At 21.5% G+C, this 9,520-nt stretch overlaps 1 protein-coding gene across 1 annotated transcript; it reads right to left on the minus strand.

The window, feature by feature from the left end:
- Window positions 1-67: 67 nt before the first annotated feature.
- Window positions 68-6,110, minus strand: LOC107070143 (uncharacterized). The gene is made up of 9 exons (XM_089176820.1): window positions 5,876-6,110; window positions 5,258-5,384; window positions 3,565-3,779; window positions 3,320-3,410; window positions 2,112-2,320; window positions 1,780-2,012; window positions 1,044-1,345; window positions 759-953; window positions 68-340 (listed from the first exon to the last, which is right to left on the minus strand). The coding sequence occupies exons 1-9, from the start codon at window positions 6,041-6,043 to the stop codon at window positions 171-173; spliced, it is 1,710 nt and encodes a 569-aa protein (XP_089032946.1). The 5' UTR covers window positions 6,044-6,110; the 3' UTR covers window positions 68-170.
- Between the last annotated feature and the right edge of the window lie 3,410 nt (window positions 6,111-9,520).

A 9,520-nucleotide genomic window follows, 5' to 3' on the forward strand; every position in this document is an offset into this window, starting at 1 on the left:
AAACGTCACATTTTTTTTTTTTTAACGCGAGCAACAATATCTTAATCTAATAATTCTAAATATATATATATATATATATATATCTTTTATATTATATTATGGTAATATAATATAATATATTAGTAATTAATACTTATTTTAATTAATGGTCTTTCACCGTCTCTCTCCGTTTACGTTAAATTTGAACAATTAGATAAATTAATGTTACATCGTTTTTTCTTCCATTCTTTAAAATCAACAAAAAAGAATTGCAATATCCATGGAAAAATGCATACTGCATGTACACCTAACGTAATGTATTGAAATATTTTATTACTTTCTGTCCAATCCCTGATATTTCCTATAATAAATAATATACATGCATATATTAAAATATAAAATTATTATAAATATTGTAATAATATTATAATATTATTAAAATTACAATAACAATTATTATATTACAAATATTTATATTATATATAAATATAATAAATTATATTTGTCATTATATATATTAAAATTTAATTCTATATTTATAATAAAATTTTTGTAATAAAAATTATTTATATTATAAATATAATAAATTATATTTTTTATTATATATATTAAAATTTAATTATTTATTTTTAATAAAATTCTTTTAATAAAAATTATTTTATTATTAATATAATAAATTATTAATATAATAAATGTATTAAATATAATAAATAATTAATATAATAAATTATATTATATATATTTGAAATATTTTTATTATATTTATTTAAACGACGTACCAAGAACGGGTGATAAAATTAAGGAAGTGGCACCCATAATAAATCCAAAACATCCAATAGCAGATGCTAATTTGTCTATTTGTACGGATTCTATAATAACTAAGGTTTGTGGTACCAACATTAAAGCACGTATCATACCGATCAAAGCATTCATCACTAATACAGCCATTAATGAATCCTCTAACATCATAAATCCTATAAAAAAGAAAAATTTTGTATAAACTCTGATTTAATTTCTTTTGTTATTCAAAGAAAAGAAAAAAAACAGGAAGAAAAGTATTTTACCTGCTTTAGCAAAGGACATAGCAATCATTGCAACGAAGAACAAATATTTAGATTTGACTTTGACGAAAAAATTAAAAATGGCTATTAATATTCTAGCAAATAATTCTGCTACACCACTAACTATAATAGCCAAAGCAGATTCACTTCTGGTATATCCATCATGAAACATCATAATTGGTAACAGTGAAACGAACGTATAATCGCAGGTTATAGCAATACTGACACCGAAACATAAATTCAAAAAATATAAATCTTTCATCATAGAAAGATCCATAATTTTGTTAAATTTCTTACAAAACGATCTATAAAAAATAAAATTTTAAATTATTAAATATATATATATATATATATATATATATATATATATATATATATATATATATATATATATATATTATAATAAATAAAATAAAAATTAATAAGAGAGTGGAATATTATATATATAATTTAATATTTATAATTATATTATTTTATTATAATAATATATTAATAAATTAAAATTCAATAAATAATATATTAAATTATAGTATTATATTAATTTAAATAAAAAATTAAAATTAATAAATATATATGTATTATATATTAATTATAATATAATATAATAATTAATATATATTTATTAATTTTATATAATATATATAATAAATAAAATTAAAATTAGTAAACATATATATATATATATAATAAAACATTTAAACAATGAAACAAAATTTATAATATTTGTTATACAACTTACTTGTATTTATCTCGATTAGTATCTTGATTATCATCTACATTTTTGTCAACTAATACAACAGAATTACTTTTGATATCTGCTAATGCACCAATACCACTTGCCAAATTTGTAACACTTGATGAAGAAAATACGTGCAATCTTCTGTTTAAAACGTCTCGAACTGACCATGACCATGATCTAACCCGATATTCTTCATTTTCATTGGTATTTTCACTTTCATCTGTTAGTTCAGTCTGAAATACATTTTATTATTCGATCATACTCAATCAACTTTCATTCTGAAGACAAATAAAAAAGAAAACTGTGCAAGGATTAGCATAAAAAAAAGTAACCTTTGGATTATGTCGTAAACTACGTAAACTAATCGATTGTCCTGTTGAATCTTGATGATGGTCATTTGTGATTGAACTTTGTTTCCTGTTTTTCACATCACTTTTCGTAAGAACCTTTTTTTTATCTTTGATATGCCATTCAACCGGTTGCAACAGAAGCACAGCGGGAATGCAATGTAAACTTACCGCACCTATTATACCAACAGTTCCTAAAAATAATACAAACAAATATTTTACTATGAAACAAAGAAAACTTTGCATTTTTTTTACTAGTTGTAAATATTAAAAATTAATACTTTATTTATATCTTTATATATTAAAATTTAGTGTCATATTGTCGGTTTCTAATCAACTTCAAAATTACTGAAATTAATTACTACTGAATTTAATGAAATTTTTATTATTTTGTGTGATTTTGTTCAACTTAGTATACAGTATAGTTTTTATCGCGATTATTTTGTATTTTTTATTGCTAATTTAAGGATTTATTATTGTTTAGAGGTTATCTAAGTCTTTAAGTACTGTAAGTTTTCAATAGATGGTGTTGTATTACAATTCAATTATTTCCTAACCTTGCTTTTTATATTTTTTCCTGTGTTACATTGAAATAATATGGTATTATTTATGTGGGTATTATTTTGTGTGTGTTATAATTTACTAAATAGAATTATTTAATAAATTTATTTTATAGTAGTAGTTATAGTAGTAGTTATACCTAAATAACCTTTAAATAAATTTATTAAATAATTTTATGTAGTAAATTATATTATAGAGTAATTATAGTATTTAGTAAATTAATAATTATATTATATAAATATATTATTATTCTATTTTTATTAACTAGAATTATTTAAGAAATTTAAAGTTATATTAAATCTACATTTTATAATAAAACCACAACAACGAGTGACCTGTTCATCTTAGTATACATATATATATATATATATATGTATTACATTATTGCTTCATTACTTTATCGATAATTTTCATATTACTTTTCTTTTATTTTTTTTTTATACAATATAATTAAACGTAATTACATACATCTTTTTCTTGTTTATATAACAAATCCTTTCTTTTTTATTTTCTTTTTAAATACATTACCTACCTACCTTCCTACCTAATAAAAAATCGTCGAATATATAATATATATATATATGTATAATAGTATACTTTCTTTATACGCGTAATTGGATTAAATAAATTACCTCGAAAACCGTACAGTGGCATAATTTTGTCGATGACATAGGGATAACCAATGGAACCCATACCGATGATCACTTGGGCCAGGCTCATTATCTGAGACATCAAATTATTTTCGATTGAATTTTTTTGCTTTACGATTTCCTTCTCTCTCAAAATAAAATAATGAAAGTATATATATATATACACATATTAACATATATATATACATCGTTAAGATTGGAATTTCGAATGTTTCGTTTTCACTTACTCGAGCACGTTTTTCCACGAAATATGCATTGAAATTGGTGTTACTTAGCGTAAGAAGAAATCCTACTCCTATTCCTTGTATCAAATATAAAAACATCATTTGCCAAATATCTGTTGCAAGTGCAAATAAAATATTTGACGAGGAAAACAATATTGCACCCATTACTGCCACCGATCTCAACGTATATTTCTGCATCCAATAATTTGCCAGTGGACCTAAAAAATAACATAAATCAAAATTTACAATTACATAAATACATATACACATATACGAGTTCAAATTAATGTCATTAATTTGTCATTTTTTCCTGATATATCCAATAAATAATTATATAATAATATACGAATATACAATTGTTTAAATAAACTTTGTTTAACGTTCTTGCAGATACAAATTTTGTAATTTAAAATGTTATTAATTAAAAATCGGTAAAATTGTCTGTTCTTGAATTATTTTACAATCTTTTACTGCTACTCGTTATGGTACATCATCATATTCTTATCATCATTGTGTTTTCCTCTTTTTACCACGGTCTACATTTTAATCCTCGTGTAAATTGACGACGTATGCAAGTATAAATGGCATTTTCGATTATCCGATATCATTTTATCATTTGAATTGTTTCATTGCCTGCCTGCCTACCTGCTTGCCTTCTCCATTAAACTCTATAAATAATTTTAATTCACATAGAAGAATTTTTCAAAGTAATATATGCGTACGTAATACAAAAATTCAATTCGTTGTTTGCTGTTACGAGAAAAAAAAAAAAGAAAAAAAATACTTCGTTCAACTTATCTTAAGCTATCATAAAAACTTAAATCTTTCTGAAAAACTTCTTTCTTTTTTTATTTTTATTCTATCTGTATATTTGAGACAACAACACATAAATACGTCAACGAGATCGATTATCATCTTTCAACAATGACAATCTTTTTTTAATGAACAATGTAGAACAAGGATCAAGTGTACTACAGTGTACACATCACTGTAATGGAAGTATGATATGTATACTTATTTAGAAATAGCATCTTACATATATATATATATATCTTACGACACGTTAGAATAGTATTCTGTTTGTATGCAAATATTCTTCGTATCTCGACCTCTTCTATTTAACTATTTCTAATCTTGGCGCCTAATGAAAATCGTAATACAATTCTATCAACAGTAAGAATCCCATAGATAGATACATTCGTTCAAAATATTTTCAATTTATAAAATGTCGTCGTTTCATTTTTATCAATAAATATACAGTAAGAATCCAATGAATACAATTCATACGTATAAAACATTTTTAATTCATAAAATGTTGTCGTTTCATTTTTATCAATAAATATACAGTAAGAATCCAATGAATACAATTCATACGTACAAAACATTTGTAATTCATAAAATATCGTTGTTTTCATTTTTATTCAATGATAATGATAATACTTTTCTTGTTAATAATTATATATGCAATTTGAAATATGAAAAATAAATATTCATGATATGTTTATTCATTATTATTATATCAAGTTGAATTTAAGTGATTTCTCTTTGAAATATCGAAATGTGTTCATAGCGTTTCATAAAATTCGAATGTATCTTTTTTACGTAATTATAATTAATTTTGTGATGTTGTAATTCGTATTCGTATAAAAAGAAAGTATATATATATATGTAATTACATGTCAGATTTTAAACTTACTAGAGACTGAGAAAGTAACGCTGAAAAATGCACCAAAAAGTGTCAATAAAAGTCCAGCTTTACCGGTAGGCTCAAGAAAATCACCAAAAACTAATCCAATCGATGGGGCTGGTCCTATAACCGTAATCTACAAAAATAATTTTTAGGATTTTTAGAAAATTCAAATTCATTTTGAAATAATAATAATAATAATAATAAGGTTTGAAAATAATTATACGTTATATTATAACGAAATATATATAAATTACTTTGATTAATATTATACATTTTGATTTATATAAAATAATTAATTAATTAATTAATATAATTTATTAAGTTACGTAATTGTTCTAAAAAAAAATAAATAATTAAATCACTCAATAAAATCGTATTTCGAAAAATTATTATTATAGTATTTTATGATATAGTATTTTATATATTATTATTATAATATTTAAAAAAAAAATTAATAAAAATCTGAGAGTTTAATAATAAATTACGGTTTGTGTAAAATTATATAAAATTATATATTATATATCTTATGTTTAATAATAAATTATATTTAAAAAATTCGAAATTTTGTAAAAATTGTTTTCGAATTAAGTAAAAAATATAGAATGATTTGAATTATAAACATACAAAAATGACGACCATCGCTGAAGTCACGATCCATCCCCAACCACCTTCCGGTGCTTCATATTCCATTTGAATATTTTTATCCAATCTATCATTAATTTTATCATTATGTATTAATTCTTCTTCTTCTTTGGACTTTTCAGCACTTTCATTATACGTAACCTCAGCCATTTCTGTTTTTATTTATTATTATATACAACTTTTTCTCAATAGTTATACAAAAATTCTTCTTACAATTTCTTCTTGGCCGCGATGAAACTTTATAACATTTAAAATTATAAATCTATAATAACATTTCGTTTCAAAATTTAACAATTATTTGTATTTTATTATTTTCTTTATTTCTTTTTTTATTTTTTTTTTTTTTTTTGAAATTAACACTCACAATTGATATCTCATTTAAAATAAATATTGTCGATTAACAAGAACAGTTTCGCGTGAAGTAAGAAAGACAGATTTCGACTGAAAGAGACAAGTAGCAAAACGATTTTTCAAATTCTGTTATCTGTGTACTCGACGTCAACGCATTAAATACCCATCATTATTATGAAATATTGCTTATGATCATCTAATCTTATGAGAATAAACGAACAAATACGAAAATCATTTTAAATGGTAAATTTCTAACCGACTTTATGCCGAATAAATTGTTTATCTCTCTCTCTCTCTCTCTCTCTCTCTCTCTCTCTCTCTTTGTATCTTTTATTTTGTTTCTTATAAAATATAAATAATGTACATGTGTAAAATGATTTAAGTATCCATATAATTCATACTATTGCACATTAAACAATCTTGAGATAAAATGACAATTACTAAATAGTATAAATAATTAAAAAAATATTACACAATTTAATAATACTTAAACGTAATACGGAATTTGTTTAAAGACACTTTTTAAATAATAAATATCTAAATTAAAATAATATTTAAATAATAAGTATCCAAAATATGTTAATTATTTATAAAGTTCGAATATATCTCTTGATTATCTTAAGATAATAATTTACTTTACGTAATTTGATATTTGGTATTATTGTTATTGTTTTGAATAACGATTTGATTACGTATAATAATATTACTGAAAGTCGAAAAAAAACTTTTTAAATTAAATCTTTAAATACTCTATTCGATATATAAATATAAATGATATATACGTTAATAAATAATTAAATAATAATATATTATAATTGTTAAAAATTTAGTTTAGAAGAATTGAAATGTTAAAATAAAACATATTTAATTTAATTTTAAATATTCAACATGTAGTATTAAATTTCACATAATTTAAATCTTTATTTTATTAAACATTGTTTAAATAAATATTATATAATTATATAAAGCATAATTTAATATAAAAACATGTAAAAATCATCATTGAATCGATTAGTTCATTACTGACAGATTGTTTACTGCGGTTGCCCCTTATGAATGCTTCTATTTTCCTCCAATACTTCCATGTTAACGATGCGTAGTGGTTGCATACTCCTTGGGGCAATCTTACAAGAAGAAATTGACAAAACATCTTTATTGGAATCAAAAATATATTCTTTTCTGTACAAACAGTAAGAACTAATACTCAACTTTTTTTGAGGAAACATAGGGAAAAATTTCACATGCATTCCCTTATACCAATTATTTCCATGTTATATAGAAAAGTAAATTTTATTGTAGTATAATTCAAAAAAATAAAAATTGAAAATATGAGCTGGAAAATTATGAGCCTACTGAAATTAAAAATTACAACACGTGAACACAAAACTTATAATAGTATTAAAAAGACAGAAATGTAATTTTATTTATTTTGCTACTAATTTCATAAACATTTAATTAAATATATATAAATAAAAAATAATAAAAAGCGTATGGTAAATATTTTAAATGTATCAATTTATTGGACGATTTTAAAAATCATCCGAGATGTTAATGAAAAATAGGTAAAGTGTCGTATAAAAATAAAAGAAAATATAAACTATCATGCCAGACAAATGAGTCCTGTGGTTGACTCATATTCTATTTGAGATTATTGGTTGTGACAAAACATAGTACATTTCCACTATTAAAGTCCGATGCTACGGAATAATATCGTATTTCTTATTATACTCTGTAATATCATTTATTATGTTAGGTATCATCATTCCTGCAAAGGAATTACAAAAAAAATGTTGATCAAATGTTTTCAAAAATGTATCTGTTATTATTCAATAGTACGTATATCTATATAAAAACCAAGAAATTATTTAAAACGAAAAAAAAAATATATATATATATATATATACTCTTACACACTTATAAAAATATACATTAAACAAATACATACGTAGAGACACAGATAAAAAAAAATAATAAAAAAAGGAAGGAGACAGGAATTATTTAGATTTGTATGTTAAATAAATTCAAAAGAATTCGTAAACCGTAACGAATTATTCAACTTATGTATTTATATGTACATACATATCTCTCTATTTGACTTGTACGATACATATGTACCCACATACATACACATTCTTGGCGTAATATCTTAATACTCTTATTCGACCAAATATATTATAATTGTGTGTGTATATATACGAGTTATATTTTATTCCTTTACGTATCTTATACACAACCTCATAAAACCGCCTTTCCCTTATTAGAGTTTCTGGTAGGTGTAGCAAACGAGTTTTTCGGTCGCACATTTATCCAATTATTTTATTCGACTTTCCCCCACTCTTCTCTCCTCACTCCCACCACCCATTCGGAAGTCTTTTTACTTTGTCTGAAAATAAATTTCACCTTCAGAGATAAAATATTTTAGTTGCATAAAATAAAAAATAATACGATGATTATAATAATAATAATAATAATAATAATAATAATAATAATAATAATAATAATAATAATAATAATAATAACAATAATGAAACAAAAAATACGAATGAGTAAATGAAAAGAATAAAAATAGAGTACAATAAAACTTTGATATATTTTTTACCAATTTTGTCAATTATTTATAACGTTTTGCAATAATAAATAGAGAAAGATAAGCTTTTGGAAAATTTACATCTAGTAATTATAATATATAATATACAATATTAATGTGTATATTTTATTAATACATATATTTAATTATTATTATTTTAATTTAATTATTATTAGTATTTAATAATTTTGAAAATAATAATATAATAATAAATAATTATATAATAGAATAAATATATTAAATATAATATTTATATTTAATACGTATATTTATATAATATATATTTATTTAATATATTATTTTAAATATTAAATTTATTAATATATAATATTATTTTTATTTTATATATTATTTATATAATACATATTTATTTGATATATATTTAATATATACCCACATATTAGATATAATATAAAATATAAAAAAATATATAATATAATTTATAACATATAATATATATTTAATGTAATTACAAAATACAAAAATTTGATTATTATCATTTATACATATTAAATAAAATTAATGTTTAATTACATTGTTCCAACTATGTCAATCATTTAATCTTATTCGATTGATAAACTTATGCACAGATAACATAAATGTTATTAATTATTATTCAGGCGATTACAAAATTTATGCAAAAGATAATCATACGTTTAACGAATACAAATAAATGTTCACAAGATAAA

Source organism: Polistes dominula, unplaced genomic scaffold (assembly GCF_049000335.1).
Source record: "Polistes dominula isolate Pdom_NZ unplaced genomic scaffold, Pdom_raw_medaka contig_12, whole genome shotgun sequence".
Taxonomy (NCBI): Eukaryota; Metazoa; Arthropoda; class Insecta; order Hymenoptera; family Vespidae; genus Polistes; species Polistes dominula.